At 46.5% G+C, this 15914-nt stretch overlaps 1 protein-coding gene across 1 annotated transcript in view; it reads left to right on the plus strand.

The window, feature by feature from the left end:
• The window catches only part of MYO15B (myosin XVB), a 121880-nt gene that overhangs the window by 19318 nt on the left and 86648 nt on the right, over positions 1-15914 (plus strand). Inside the window, exons 5-7 of the mRNA XM_060253031.1 lie at positions 1684-1859; positions 2600-2693; positions 15795-15852. Of these exons, the coding sequence (XP_060109014.1) occupies positions 1684-1859; positions 2600-2693; positions 15795-15852 (328 nt within the window). The remainder of the gene's footprint in view (positions 1-1683; positions 1860-2599; positions 2694-15794; positions 15853-15914) is intronic.

Raw genomic sequence — 15914 nt, forward strand, 5'->3', positions numbered from 1 at the left:
CCCATCCCTTCTTTCTCAAGATACCCCCCCTTCTGTGATAACCTACCCCACATTTCCCCACTTTCTCCATTTCCCTTCCCAACAGCTGCCTTCTTGACATACCTTGCCTCCCTCTATCTTTCCCTCCCCTCCCCAGCCCCCCACAAGGCCATGAAACACAAGGCCATAGCAAATTTCTAGCGCCCATTGTATTTCTCCCCACGACTAGCATTAAATAAATACGTTGCATGATGGTGAGGGAACAAGGTCTTCTTTGAATGAGACACCTTCCTCGTGAGCCTTCCTTCTCAAGAGCGGCCGTTGGAGTATCTTGGATAGCCAGTAAAAATTTCTGTCTGCTTTTCTCGTCTGGTGGCTTGTCTACAGTTTTGATGGGTATTTGAAATAACGGGCTGTTAAAATGTATTTATTTAGTATTGAACATATATGAACATATGAAGCTGCCTTATACTGAATCAGACCCTCGGTCCATCAAAGTCAGTCTTGTCTACTCAGACTGGCAGCGGCTCTCCAGGGTCTCAAGCTGAGGTTTTTCACACCTATTTGCCTGGACCCTTTTAGTTGGAGATGCCGGGGATTGAACCTGGGACCTTCTGCTTACCAAGCAGATGCTCTACCACTGAGCCACCGTCCCTCCCCTGACCAGCAGTGGCTCTCCAGGGTCTCAAGCTGAGGTTTTTCACACCTATTTGCCTGGACCCTTTTAGTTGGAGATGCCGGGGATTGAACCTGGGACCTTCTGCTTACCAAGCAGATGCTCTACCACTGAGCCACCATCCCTCCCCTAATTGTGTGTGTGCGTGTGTGCTTGCATGCCTGGGAGTCCTGGTGACTTCTGGCAACCCCTAGTGGGGCTAGGATGGTTTCCAGAGAGGTGGTTTATACTGCCCGCCTCTGTCCTAGCCCTGGAATTCCCTGGAGGTCTGCCATCCAAGTACTTGCCAAGGTCAACCTTACTTAGCTTCTGAAATCTGACAAGATTGGGCTTGCATGGGCTATCCAGGTCAGGGCAAAATGTATTTATTTTATTCAAAATATACCTGAAAGATATCTTAGCAGGTGTTTTGGGCTGTGCTGATTCAGGCAAAGTCCACAAACTTTTAAATGACGCTTGCTCTGAGGTAACTTTAACGGCGGCTAGATTTCTTCAACAGGCCGTGGAAATACGACAGAGAACGGTTCTGGAGTGACCACATTTTATTGGTTTTAATTATTTAATTTGGCTAAACGCGACTCATACATATTTTATTTATTTTATGTATCTTAGCTCCCTATGTACTCTGTAATCTAGGATTTTATATTATTTATATTGCTGTTTTACTGCTAAATCTGTTTTATGCCAATAAAGGCTTGCTGTTTGTTTATTGTCGCTAGCCACAAGGAGAGCCTTATGCTAATTGGCAGGATGTGTGGTCGTAGCATCGATGAAACAAAACCATTTGCATTTTTGAACTCTGCCCATATTGGAGACTAATTCAGAATTGAAGAAAAGGCTACCGTGGATTTCCTTGAACAGGTTTTTTTTATATATACATTTAGCCGTGTAACCTAATTAATACTCGGGCAAACTTTTTAGAAACAAAATTTATACCTCGCTTTTCCGTTCTCCTCAGGGCCGCAAGGTGACTAAAGCAAGGACTGTTCTGGCGTTCTAATTTGTCAGCATCTATTCCCTTTCCACAGGTGTTCTTGAAAGAAAAAGCAAGGCAAATGCTTGAAAGAAGATGGAACCAAAAACTAAGCTGGGCCATTGTTACCCTTCAACGCAATCTCCGAGGCCTCATCAGCCGGAGGCAGTTCCAAGTCTTCAAGCAAAAGGTCACGTTCGTTCAGGCTCACTTCCGGGGTCATCTGGCAAGGTCAGAAGGCAAAGGTCACATTATTCTGTTCTAAACTTGAAGCAACAACAGACATGACAGCAAAGTTTAAACTTTATTCAGTCCTGATGCAAGCAAGCAGACACTGTTGGCACCTAGGAGTTTCAGCAGAGCAGAGGTTATCACACTAGGGTTGCCAATCCCCAGGTGGGGGCAGGGGATCCCCCGGTTTGGAGACCCTCCCCCCGCTTCAGGGTCGTCAGAAAGCGGGGGGAGGGGAGGGAAATGTCTGCTGGGAACCCTGTTATTCCCTATGGAGATTTATTCCCATAGAAAATGATGGAGAATTGATCTGCGGGTATCTGGGGCTCTGGGGGGGCTATTTTTGGGGGTAGAGGCACCAAATTTTCAGCACAGTATCTAGTGCCTCTCCCCAAAATACCCCCCCAAGTTTCAAAAAGTTTGGACCAGCGGGTTCAATTCTATGAGCCCCAAAAGAAGGTGCCCCTATCCTTCATTATTTCCTATGGAAGGAAGGAATTGAAAAGGTGTGCCGTCCCTTGAAATGTGATGGCCAGAACTCCCTTTGGAGTTCAATGATGCTTGTCACAGCCTTGATCTTGGATCCACCCCTAATATCTCCTGGCTCCACCCCCAAAGTCTCCTGGCTCCATCCCCAAAGTCCCCAGATATTTCTTGAATTGGACTTGGCAACCCTATATCACACATTCCCACCCTAATCTTTTCTCTTCTGACTTCCATTTGTTCATTACAACCTACAGGAAACGCTATCAAAGATTAAAGAAGACTTTGATTCAGTTTGGGGTGGCCGTGTTTGTCTCCAGACCAGTGGTTCAGAGAAGGAAGCAATACCAGGTAAATTGGCAGTTCCGTGGGATGATTTGTATTCTGATACAAGGGTTGTGGTGGAAAAGGTCTGCTTTGACTTGCAGACCACCCCTCCTTGGTGTTCCCAACTTCTTCCTTCCACTAGGGTAATTCACTACCACCACCTGCCCTTTTTTGGGGGGAGGGGCTGCTATGAGGGACAGGGCTCCTAGCCTCCCATTCCAACCTGAAGCCTTGCCTCTTTGTCCTCCATTACCCAGAGCCTGGTTACTACCACAGGGATAACTTTGCCCCCCCCCCCCGAGAAATAGCCACATGCACACTGACTGCTTTCTTCCCAACTAGCGTATCCATGACAGTGAGGAATCGAGGTGGTAGAGACTGAGAACCATCCTCCAAAGCAAAAAGATTTATTGAAAAGCGCCCTGACTTGGATAGCCCAGGCAAGCCCAGTCTCGGAAGCCAATCAGGGTCAACTCTGGATAGTACTTGGATGGGAAACCTCCTTGAAATGCTACGTCAAGAGGACAGAGGCAGGCTTTATTCAGCCACCTCTCTGAATATCCTCCAGGCCCCCAGTGGGGGTCAGTCACCAGTGGTCAACATGACTTCCAGGTGCGCACACACACATACACACACAATACAAAGAAAAAAAGATTTATTGAAAAGGAAATATTTACAAGCATCCTTAAGCACAGCACTAGATCAGCAAATGGATTTCAAAAGAAAACTGGTCATAAACGCAATCCTCTTCCCTTTTCTAGACGTACCTTAACTGATGTTAAGATAGGCCAGGCACTAATGATCTTTAAGTTACAAGGTTCCTAGCTATGTCCCATTACCTGGGAGATTGCATGGTCAGCAAAAGATGGTGCCACAGCTGACCATTACTCAGCACCAAAAGATCCTTCCTCAGAACAAAGGCTTTTATCAAACCTGTGTTTCCACCCCCCTTTACATCACTCCATCCACGCTCTTGACCTGGTCTGCCCAGGTTGCAGGTGTATCCTGCGACCCCTTGGTGTAGTGGTTAAGTGTGCGGACTCTTATCTGGGAGAACCGGGTTTGATTCCCCACTCCTCCACTTGCACCTGCTAGCATGGCCTTGGGTCAGCCATAGCTCTGGCAGAGGTTGTCCTTGAAAGGGCAGCTGCTGTGAGAGCCCTCTCCAGCCCCACCCACCTCACAGGGTGTCTGTTGTGGGGGAGGAAGGTAAAGGAGATTGTGAGCCACTCTGAGACTCTTCGGAGTGGAGGGCGGGATATAAATCCAATATCTTCTTCTTCTTCTTCTGGAAGGCATTCTGGGAAATCTCCAGGAATCGCCTGGAGACTTCCTAGTCCCAAATTCCTTAGGTGTTTTTTCTTACTAGGGCCATTTGCACATATATAGATGTAATCTAGCAGGCCATTGAACTGGCTTCCTGCCACTTCCAAAGGAAGGGGGGCGGAACCACACTTTTAAAACTCAGAATTGGAAAGGGAAGGGCTTTTTTTTGTAGTAGGAACTGCTTTGCATATTAGGCAACACTCCCCTGATGTAGCCAATCCTCCAAGAGTTTACAGTAGGCCCTGGAATAAGAGCCCTGTAAGTTCTTGGAGGATTGGCTACATAAGATGGCTGTTCTTGCTTCAAAAAAAGCTCTGGGGAAGGGAGTTTCTTCACAAGGTTTGATTGTGGGATTGTGTGAGACCTTGGGGTCTAGTTGGGAAGAAAGCAGTTGGGAAGATACGCTAGTTGGGAAGAAAGCAGTCAGTGTGCATGTGGCTATTTCTCGGGGGGGGGGGGCAAAGTTATCCCTGTGGTAGTAACCAGGCTCTGGGTAATGGAGGACAAAGAGGCAAGGCCTCAGGTTGGAATGGGAGGCTAGGAGCCCTGTCCCTCATTTCAAACAAGGAGGCCATCAACAAATGATAAAACAAGTTAGTTCTTGCGCCAAATAATGCAGTAGTTTTCTATAATCCAAAATCCTAAGGCAATTGAAAGATCCCAGAGCTAGAAATTCTGCTGTATTGGTCTACCACTTCATCCTGCATAATGTATATAAAAGGTAATCAGGAGTGAACATCGGTGAAGTTAAAACATCCACAACAGGTGCAGGGGGATTTTTTTAATGGGTCTCTGTGAGAATAGCTGAGCATCCCTCCCCCCAGTCACTATATAAGCCCTTCTGTTCTGCAGGATCTAAAAACTAGGCTCACACATTTGCCAAAATAGTCCAGCACAATTCGCATCCAACCATCTGATGATGTAGTGGGCCTAACTATGTATATGGTTGGTATGTGGTTGGTGTGTATCAGGTAGAATGGGCAGGTCTGCAGATTTTAATTATAGCACTTAGACATCTGTCAAGCACACTTGGTCTGTTCTGATAATATCCTGGAATCACCATAGCCGTGGAGTTGCTTTGTGTTACTGTGCTGGAAATGCTCCAGGTTTTCTTCAGTATCTTAAAAATAGAGTTAATGCTCTCACTGTTTTATGCGTTAGCATTTTCTTTCCTTTTGGTGCCAGTTTGGTGTAGTGGTTAAGTGTGCGGACTCTTATCTGGGAGAACCAGGTTTGATTCCCCACTCCTCCACTTGCACCTGCTGGCATGGCCTTGGGTCAGCCATAGGTCTGGCAGAGGTTGTCCTTGAAAGGGCAGCTGCTGTGAGAGCCCTCTCCAGCCCCACCCACCTCACAGGGTGTCTGTTGTGAGGGGAGGAAGGTAAAGGAGATTGTAGGCCACTCTGAGGCTCTGTCCTTGAAAGGGCAGCTGCTGTGAGAACCCTCTCCAGCCCCACCCACCTCACAGGATGTCTGTTGTGGGGGAGGAAGGTAAAGGAGATTGTAGGCCACTCTGAGGCTCTGTCCTTGAAAGGGCAGCTGCTGTGAGAGTCCTCTCAGCCCCACCCACTTCACAGGGTGTCTGTTGTGGGGGAGGAAGGGAAAGGAGATTGTGAGCCGCTCTGAGACTCTTCGGAGTGGAGGGCGGGATATAAATCCAATATCATCTTCTTCTTCTTTCGTCGGCAGGAAATTATTTTGTAATTAAATAAGTAAATAAACAGTGCTTTAGTATACGTAAATAAAAAGTGCTTTTGTACTATATCTTGGGAATACTCTCAAGTGTACTTGCGCAGCTTCTGTGTTGCCAGTCAGCATGCGTGGAGAATCCTGCCCCATGCAAAGGTGCCGTAATCCATGTGAAGGAACAGCGTTAGCCTGAGAATCTTCATGCCACATTATTCAGACTTTCCTCTGAAGCCCTTCTTGCACTTCCAGATAACGCATGTTGATACTGCCCTCCCACACTGTTGTTAGAATGCTTTTCTGTTTGCCCCCAGGATAACTTTTGAAAATGATCTTGTAACTAAATGCAGTGGTGATGAGGGGGTGCCTGGAAAATGGCTGTAAGATGCTTAGTGAAAGCCTGCCATCCTCTAAGGCCTGTCATAACTGCGCGTTTCATGACTTCCTCTGCTCCGGTGTTCTGCCGCAGTTTGGATAGCTCCCAGCTTCTGTCTCCAAGGAACAGCGGCAAAGCTGCACTTTCGCTTCCCCGATCCCTGCCCTCACTATTTACTTTATGAACATTTAGTGAAGAAATGATAACAATAAAAAGTCTCAAAGTTCACTGTGACAATTGCAGGCAGCCTCCTTTTTCACCCGCTGTTCTGCCTTCAGCGGTCTTCAGTCCCGGCGTAGCCCTGGACCCTGTAGCTCCTTCTTGCCATTTACTGGCAATTGAGTCTGGGGGAAAGAAGAGAGAAAGCCACCCCTGCACTACAGAACAGAAGACAAGTGAGTACTGCTGCATGGAACTGGCAGAGCAGCTGCTTACAGATGAGAACAACAACGCAAGATAGGAGACCATGATTTCACATTTCACCAGCTTTCTGTAGAGAAAGAAACTGGATGGATTGTTCAGCCGGATGGGTGCCTTTCAAAGCTGGGTTAAACTTTTTAAAGGAGCCCAGTAGCGCTGAGTGGTAAAGCTGCAGTACTGCAGTCCAAGCTCTCTGCTCACGACCTCAGTTCGATCCCGGCAGAAGCTGGGTTCAGGTAGCTGGCTCAAGGTTGACTCAGCCTTCCTTCCGAGGTCAGTAAAATGAGTACCCAGCTTGTTGGGAGGAAAGTGTAGATGACTGGGGAAGGCAATGGCAAACCACCCTGTAAAAAGTCTGCCATGAAAATGTGATGCGACGTCACCCCAGAGCTGGAAATGACTGGTGCTTGCACAGGGGACTACCTTTACTTTTAAAAACTTTTTAACCAGCCGGTTTGGTGTAGTGGTTAAGTGTGCGGACTCTTATCAGGGAGAACCAGGTTTCATTCCCCACTCCTCCACTTGCACCTGCTAGCATGGCCTTGGTTCAGCCATAGCTCTGGCAGAGGTTGTCCTTGAAAGGGCAGCTGCTGTGAGAGCCCTCTCCAGCCCCACCCACCTCACAGGGTGTCTGTTGTGGGGGGAGAACTGGGTTTGATTCCTCACTCCTTCATTTTCACCTGCTGGAATGGCCTTGGGTCAGCCATAGCTCTGGCAGAGGTTGTCCTTGAAAGGGCAGCTGCTGTGAGAGCCCTCTCCAGTCCCACCCACCTCACAGGGTGACTGTTGTGGGGGAGGAAGGGAAAGGAGATTGTGAGCCGCTCTGAGACTCTTCGGAGTGGAGGGCGGGATATAAATCCAATATCTTCTTCTTCTTCTTCACCGTCCTTAGCAGGTGGAAGTGAAGAGGTGAATTGGTTTTCCAAGCACTGTTTCTTCTGAAGGGTATAATCATATAGGGCATTCATAGTGCTAATTTTCCTCACAGTTAAACCAGCCAAGGATCACAAGTTAATGGCTATGATGAGAGTATACTATTAATATGATCTTTTCTGCTGTTAAAAACTTTCTATGTGCCTCTGCTAGTGTTGGAGACAGATATTGGACTCAGTGGACCAAGGTATTGAAGTTGATTAATCAAGAGAAATACCATTTCTGTTGTGTTAGCAAGTAAGGTTTTGAATGAGGCACACTTTTTGTTTAAGCAGCGGCAAAAATTTGTTTCTGCATTAGAGTCCAAGTACAGGTTTGTTAATTCAAGAAGTGTTTTTTTTTCCCAAGGGACAAACTTTTAATCCTGTCACTTTGCCTCCATTATTGGGTACAAGTCCACTTGGGGGAAAAATTGTATGTGCTATTTACATAACCCAAATATTATGTGATAGCTGTAGTTCTGATTGATCAAGCTGACCTTTGTGTTTGTGGCAAACAGCTGAATTTGGTAAATATTAAGTGTAGCACTTCAACCAAGGCCTTATTGACACAAACAGCAATTAAGGTGGTAAAATGATGTCTGGTTTGTGTCCTTCCAGACAGCGAGCATGGGAGTCCCAATGCTAACTACTTCCCTGAGATGCCGGGACACGGAGCTCTCTCCACCAGGTCAGCTTAGGGCTGGCTTCTTGTTTAAATGGTGTAGCCTTGTTTAAATGAGGCTGCATGGGAAGCCAGCCCTAAGATCAGCTGAGCCAGTGGGGAAGGGTTGCCAAGTCCAATGTAAGAAATATCTGGGGACTTTGGGGGTGGAGCCAGGAGTCTTTGGGGGCGGAGCAGAGAGCAAGGGTGTGACAAGCATAATTGAACTTCAAGAGAGTTCTGGCCATCACATTTAAAGGGACTGCACAAATTTTTAAATGCCTTCCTTCCATAGGAAATAATGAAGGATAGGGGCACCTTCTTTTGGGGCTCATAGAATTGGACCCCCTGGTCCAATCTTTTTGAAACTTGGGAGGTATTTTGGGGAGAGGCACTAGATGCTATACTGAAAATTTGGTGCCTCTATCTCAAAAAACAGCCCCCCCCAGAGCCCCCGATACCCGCAGATCAATTACCCATCATTCCCTATGGGAATCGTTCATGGAGGTGGATGATGGCTCTGGGGGAGGAGCTTCCCCCGCCGGTCAGCTGGCTGGGGGAGGGGGGAAGCCTGTAAAACCGGGGGATCCCCCTCTGGGACCTGGGGATTGGGAAGCCTACAGTGGGGAGACTGCTCCACACAGATCAGCTATTTGTCTAGCTGTCTTCTGCAGTCCCTTTAAAGGGAATGGGATAGAAAGCCCTCCCCCCTGGAAAAAGCCTGATAAGGATAAAATGGGCATGTGTGCTGCCATGAGATGAAGGATGACATAAGAACAGCTGAACTGGTCCTGCTAGATCTACAATTGCCAGCTTCCAGGTGGGGCCTGGAAATCTGCTTTTGCAACTGATCTCCAGCCGGCAGAGATCAGCTGCCCTGGAGAAAATGGCTGCTTGGAAGGGTGGACTCTGTAGGCAAAGGAGATTGTGAGCCACTCTGAGACTCTTCGGAGTGGAGGGCAGGATATAAATCCAATATCTTCATCTACCTCACAGGGTGTCTGTTGTGGGGGAGGAAGGGAAAGGAGATTGTGAGCCGCTCTGAGACTCTTTGGAGTGGAGGGCGGGATATAAATCCAGTATCTTCATCTTCTTCACAGGGTGTCTGTTGTGGGGGAGGAAGGGAAAGGAGATTGTGAGCCACTCTGAGACTCTTTGGAGTGGAGGGCGGGATATAAATCCAATATCTTCATCTACCTCACAGGGTGTCTGTTGTGGGGGAGGAAGGTAAAGGAGATTGTGAGCTGCTCTGAGACTCTTCGGAGTGGAGGGCGGGATATAAATCCAATATCTTCATCTACCTCACAGGGTGTCTGTTGTGGGGGAGGAAGGGGAAGGAGATTGTGAGCCGCTCTGAGACTCTTCGGAGTGGAGGGCGGGATATAACTCCAATATCTTCTTCTTCTACTGTTCACTTTGGCGGAGAGGTCCACAGAGCTGCAGGGATGGCTTTGATGTCTGGGAAAAGAGTTCCTTCTGCTTCCTTTTGAAGCGTCAAGCAAGTCACAGACAGCAGTCCTCTTCAATGTACAAGTCTGAAAATGTTGACATGGACATAGAGTTATGATCTTATTGCTACAGGATTGTATAAGCCGGTGGCTGGCCCCGACTATAGTCCGGCAGCAAACGCTCCCTGGATGTCTTCATGATTTTTCTCCTGTCCTGATTACAGAGGCCTGAGAACGGCAGGCAGAGAGACAAGTCACAGATCAAAGGTGCTGAGGAGAGCAGGACGTGCCTGGGAATGGTATGTCAATAAAACATGGGGTCACATCTGGCAAAGCCTAGTTGTTTATACAGGCAGAATCATTTGTGCTGGCACTGAGTAAGCGGTACAAGTTAAATTTGAAACTTTATCGGTAAGGGCTGCAAATCCTTGAAAAATCACCGTGTGTACTATTGCCCCCTCCTCAATGACCTCAGATGGTTCTCCGTTGCCAAAAGATACTGACTTCCATCTACATCTTGTCCCCCTAGGGTAGTGTGGAGAAGTAGCAACACTGCTGAAATCAATTTGTGATTTAATCCCCTTTTCCCACACCTCCTGGTCCTGATCCAAATGGAGGTCACCACAAGTCGGGGAATCGTTCCAAAATCCCAGACGTCTTTTGTGTAGTCGTGCATTACTGTAGGTCTGTAATTGAGAACTTGCTGTGCTGGATTAAGCCACCTGTTGCCTCTGGACTGGAGGCTCCATTTAGCTCTTTCTTTGATCTCACAACTGCTATTTTTATTATACTAGGAATAACACAGAGTATAATGACACAGAGTCCACCCTGCATAGCAGCCATTTTCTCCAGGGGAGAAAATGCCATCTGGAGAGCAGCTGTAATTCTGAGTGATCTCTAGCCCTCACCTCGAAATTGGCAGCAATGGTTCTCCAGGAGGAAATGGCTGGTTTGGAGAGTGGAGTCTATGGCATTGTACCTGTCAGAGGTCCCACCCCTCCTCAAATCCCACCCTCTCCAGGCTCCACCCCATAAATCTCCAGGAATTTCCCTACCTGGAGTTGGCAACCCGATCTCCTTCCCTTTATCTGCCCCTCTGACTTCAGCTTTCCATTGTCTCTCCACTCCCTGCAGCCTCTACCTAGGAAAAACACAGTCTTTCTCCACAATGGGGATGGCAGCAAAGCAGCTTACATTATTCTCCACCCCCTTTGATCTCCACAACAACCGTGTGAAGTAGGTTAAGCTGAAGGTCTGTGACTGGTCCAAAATCACCCAGTCAGCTTCCACACAAGAACCTGTGTCTTCCAGACCCTGCTCTGAAGCCCTAACTCCTATGCCACACTGGCTGTCCTAGGGGGCTGCTGCTAAACAGTAGCAAACAGCCAGGTCCAGGGTAGCCAGCCTCCAGATGGAGCCTGAAGATCTCCTGATACCACAACTGAACTCTGAACAACAGATCTGTCTCCCCTTGGAGAAAATAACTGCTTTGGAGGGTGGACTCTATGGCATTATATTTAGCTGAGGCCTCTCCCCTTCCCAAATCCTGCCCTCCTTAAACTCCACCACAAAATCTTCAGGAATTTCCCACTAACCTGAAACAGGCAGACCTAGTTCTCCCTCAAAGTCCAAAAGAGGCCTGGAAAGAGCCTCTCCCCCACCTTTTAATGAGAAAAGCAAGGTTGGTTGCAGTTTACTGACAGAAGCAAACTTGGTTGCCTAGCAACAACTACTGGCTAGCAGTTTCCCCAGTGGCCCAATCCTCATCTGTCCTGGGGCCAGCGGTGGGCAGGACAGAGGAGCAGACCAAGCCAATGGCACACAAGTTGTCTAGGCTGGTGGTTCACAGGCCAATGGGTGATATGGTATGCACCACAGCCAATGGAAGGGATAGAATATGCCAGGGCATTAGGGTGTGTGTGTGTGTGTGTGTGTGTGTGTGTGTATGTATGTGTGTGATGTATGTGTGTGTGTGTGTGTGTGTGTGAGAGAGAGAGAGAGAGAGAGAGAGAGAGAGAAAGCATTAGTTAAGTCCAACTGATGAGAAAAAAGAACTTTTCCATTTTATATTATGATTAACATTATTTTGTCTATTTAGAACATCTATGCAGGCTTGCAATGTAAATAAATGGAAGCAAATTAAGAAAACATACAATAAAACTTTAAAAGAATCTGCAAAACAAAAAGTCAAGAAAGGGATCAAAATGCATTTATACTGGAGAATTTCAATATCTATGCTGATATGGCTGCCTCTTCACAGACTATTGACCTGGTGTCTTCCATGGCAGCACTGGGATTCTCTTAGATTGTATCAGGTCCCATGTACCAAGCAGGCCACATACTGGATTTGATCTTTGGTATGGGGATAGATGTGGGTCTGGTTGTTATTGATGCAGTGCCATGATTGGACCTGAAAGCCCATCTGTGTGTCCCAGCACTTCCCTACATAGGCAGCGAACTGATTTATGCTTGCCTGTGGAAACTGATGGACACAATTGGGTTCCAGAATGTTCTGTGGGATTTGATGCCCCCTAGTAACTCATTGGATGTGCTGATAGATGACTGGCATAGCCATCATTCTGATGTCATTGACAAAATCACTCCCCAGTGCCCTCTTCGCCCCCGCTCTAAATTAGCACGATGGTTATTCTTTGGAGCTTTGGAGGATGAAGCGGAAACTTAGCTAGAACGAGCTGGGTGAAGCTACAAGAACATCTTATGGGACGTTTACAAGATCCTATGAAATGGTGGTGAAGGTCACAAAAAAGGAACATTATGTGGCCTCCATTGCATTCACTAGCTTTCACCTGGCACAGTTATGCAGAGTAATTAGGCCTTTGCCTTCCCTTTCAGAGGGAACTCAGAATGTTCAAAATTTGGTAATTAGCCATAAATCTTTAGCAAGACTTTTTGCAGATAAAATCCTGTCACTTGGCCAAGACCTGCCTGCCAACATTGATACAATACATAAATTGGAGGCCCCATGGCCATCTTCAGGTCTAGTATTAGACCAATTCAGCCAACTCTCCCAAGCTGACATCAACAGGGTGCTGTGAAACTATCACTTGCCTCTTAGACACATGTCCATCATGACTGGTGAAAGCCAGTAATATGGGCCTTCTAGTGGACATTGTTAATCTGTCCCTGACCTCAGGGGTCTTCCTGGGGAGTTTAAAGGAGACAGTGGTGGTGGCTACAAGCATAGCCAGCTTCAAGAGGGGATTGGAGCTCCAAAAATATGGAGCAGAGGTCCATCAGTGGCTATTAGCCACAGTGTGTGTGTGTGTATTGGCCACTGTGTGATACAGAGTGTTGGACTGGATGGGCCATTGGCCTGATCCAACATGGCTTCTCTTATGTTCTTATGTGACACAGAGTGTTGGACTGGAGGGGCCACTGGCCTGATCCAACATGGCTTCTCTTATGTTCTTCTGTGACACAGAGTGTTGGACTGGAGGGGCCATTGGCCTGATCCAACATGGCTTCTCTTATGTTCTTATGTGACACAGAGTGTTGGACTGGAGGGGCCATTGGCCTGATCCAACATGGCTTCTCTTATGTTCTTATGTGACACAGAGTGTTGAACTGGAGGGGCCATTGGCCTGATCCAACATGGCTTCCCTTATGTTCTTATGTGACACAGAGTGTTGGACTGGTTGGGCCATTGGCCTGATCCAACATGGCTTCTCTTATGTTCTTATGTGGTGATCCCTGACCTGAAACGCATCTGGCTGTCCTCAGCCAGAACCAGGGCTTTTGCAGGTCTGGTTCCCACCTGGTAGAACACTCTACTGAGAGAGATCTGGGCCCTTTGGGATTTGATGCAGTTCCACAGGGCCTGCTAGGCAGAGATGTTCCACCAGGCTTGTGGTTGAGGGCACCATTAGTTTCCATTCTAGACTGGTCTCCTTTCCTTCCCTTTCCCCCCACACTTCCTCCCCCTTTTGTGTCTGTTATTTCCTATTTGCTTAACTGTAGGATACTTATTCTCCCCCTCTGGATAAGGGCACCAGGCTGTGCTTCCCTTTCATGCGCCATCTTATTGGCTATCTGTAATGTGCTGAGAATTGTTTCTATAGATATAGTTTTATGCATATTTTTGTTACCTGCAATGAGCCCTGTTGTACAGGGGAGGGAGGTCTAGAAATCCAATAAATAAATAAGTTCAGTTGTGTTATTAATGTCTGCATTGGGTTACCTGAGCGAGATCTTTAAAAAGGACATGTGTAGTCATAGGATGGGCTGTCCAATTACAGTCCTGGAACACTGCTGCCACACAATATGTTATTATGGTACCACAAGACTCTTTGTAGTTTTTCCATAATCAAACTAACACGATTACTCCTGCCCTTGGAGTAATGATTATTAATAATAATAATAAATTTTAATTTATATCCCGCCCTCCCCGCCGAGGCAGGCTCAGGGCGGCTTACAAGACATAGTACATCGTACAATGATACAATAAAATTCAAACAATTAACAATTAAAATACAATTAGATATAAACAACATTTAAGTTAATAATATAAAACCACAATATAACATAAGATGGTGCTACAGTCTTGATGTGCGTATAAACATAGTTTTTATTATGATGATGCAATGGTTCCACCTTAAAAAGCCAGCTGACAGAGGAAGGTTTTGCAAGCCCAACGGAACTGATTAAGGTGGCCCGCACTTCCTCTGGTAGCTGGTTCCACCATTGGGGTGCTGTTATCGAGAAGGCCCTGCCCTTGGAGTAATATATATATATTTCTAAAAGTAAGTACATCTATTCAGAATGCATTCTAAAAGAGCACAGCTGTTTTCTGCCTAGTTATCTCCACCCCTGGTTCCCAGAACTGATTTCTGAACTGCTTTATAATGGCTTTTGTTTTTGTTTTTTACAGAATGGCAAGAGGCCCTTCAAGGAAGACATACCTGTTTTCAAAGTGGGAACATAGATAATACCTTACAGGTTTAGGGATGATAACAAGTGTATAAAGGAGCAGGTCCAGCACAGTAATCTTTAATCAGATAGTTTAAATGTAATAATTGTGTTCAATTTAATGTGCTGTGGCACAGAGAGATCCATGCTATGGTGATACTAAGAACACATAAATAAAACAAGCAGTTGTCCTTTAAAAAAAAAAAAATTAAAAATTGACAAAGCATGCTAGAAAATAAATAGTACCGGTACCTGGCCTAGTATCTGTCTGTAAGGAGGCCTTTCTGAGAATTAAAGCAACGTATTTAAACTATTGGCTTTGCATTTTAATAGCATGCAACACTCATTGGCAACGAATGTTGGAAAACTTGTTCTTTTAAAAAATCTGGAGGAAAAGACCCTCTCTTCTCCAGGCAGGTCCATTCAGTGTGATGTTATTTCATCATCCCCAGCCAAATTACAGATCAAACAGAAACAGATGCGATGCAGTTGGTCACATTCATCCTTTGTTATCTTTGCCTTATTCAGTCCCTCAGCTTACTATCAAATTTAGAGCAGTACAGTAGAGAGAAAAAAGAAGAAGAGGGAAAGATGACTCCAAACTCAGTTAACCAAACATGGTTTATCACTACGGGCGTTTTCACACTGACCTTAATCGGCAGCGACGTCCCTCTTCACCGCACAGCATCTGCGCGGATTTTGCACCAATTGCTGCGGAGCACCCGGAAGAGCCGCAAAGTCCCGCGGCTTTTGCGGCGCAAATGTAAACTGGCGGTTTACATTTGCGCCGCAAAAGCCGCGGGACTTTGCGGCTCTTCCGGGTGCTCCGCAGCAATTGGTGCGAAATCCGCGCAGATGCTGCGCGGTGAAGAGGGACGTTGCTGCCGATTAAGGTCAGTGCGAAAACGCCCTACATGAACATATCTGGCGTGAAACTTGGACCTCTTCCCTTTGGTACACTCTTAGTAGCACCTTCCTTTTCTGTTTGGATGCAAATGGCTTGTGTTTGCAGCACTTGTGTTCCAAACCAGAATGACAAGATATTGCTTTTCAGAGTCAGTGGTATGCCCATTGTGTGAGGGGAAAGAGGAGGACAGAGTATGCAGGAGTTCAAGGCTCATTCTGCACTCTCTTCACATAGCGCCACTTCCTGTTTTTCCAAATATCTAAATTGCTTGTTGTCCTTCCCTGCTCTTGTTCAGTTGTCTGTCCTGACTGCTGTAATTGTGATTGCAAGCTTCTTGGGGACATTTAACATGCCACATGCATTGACAGTACCATTGATATAAATGAATACATCACCTTTTGTTTTAACCTCAGCACAATTATCTTTATAGTTATAATTTGCTGATCCTTTTTCTCTTATAGGACGTTCAGCTGCTGGAAATCCCTGCTGAGCTCGCAGCCCTTCTCCGCTTGGCTGAAGGTGAGTTGGAGCATCTTGGACTTCTGGTTATGTTTCTTGAGCTGTATTAGAGGTTGCCATGA

Source organism: Heteronotia binoei, chromosome 13 (assembly GCF_032191835.1).
Source record: "Heteronotia binoei isolate CCM8104 ecotype False Entrance Well chromosome 13, APGP_CSIRO_Hbin_v1, whole genome shotgun sequence".
NCBI classification, from domain to species: Eukaryota; Metazoa; Chordata; class Lepidosauria; order Squamata; family Gekkonidae; genus Heteronotia; species Heteronotia binoei.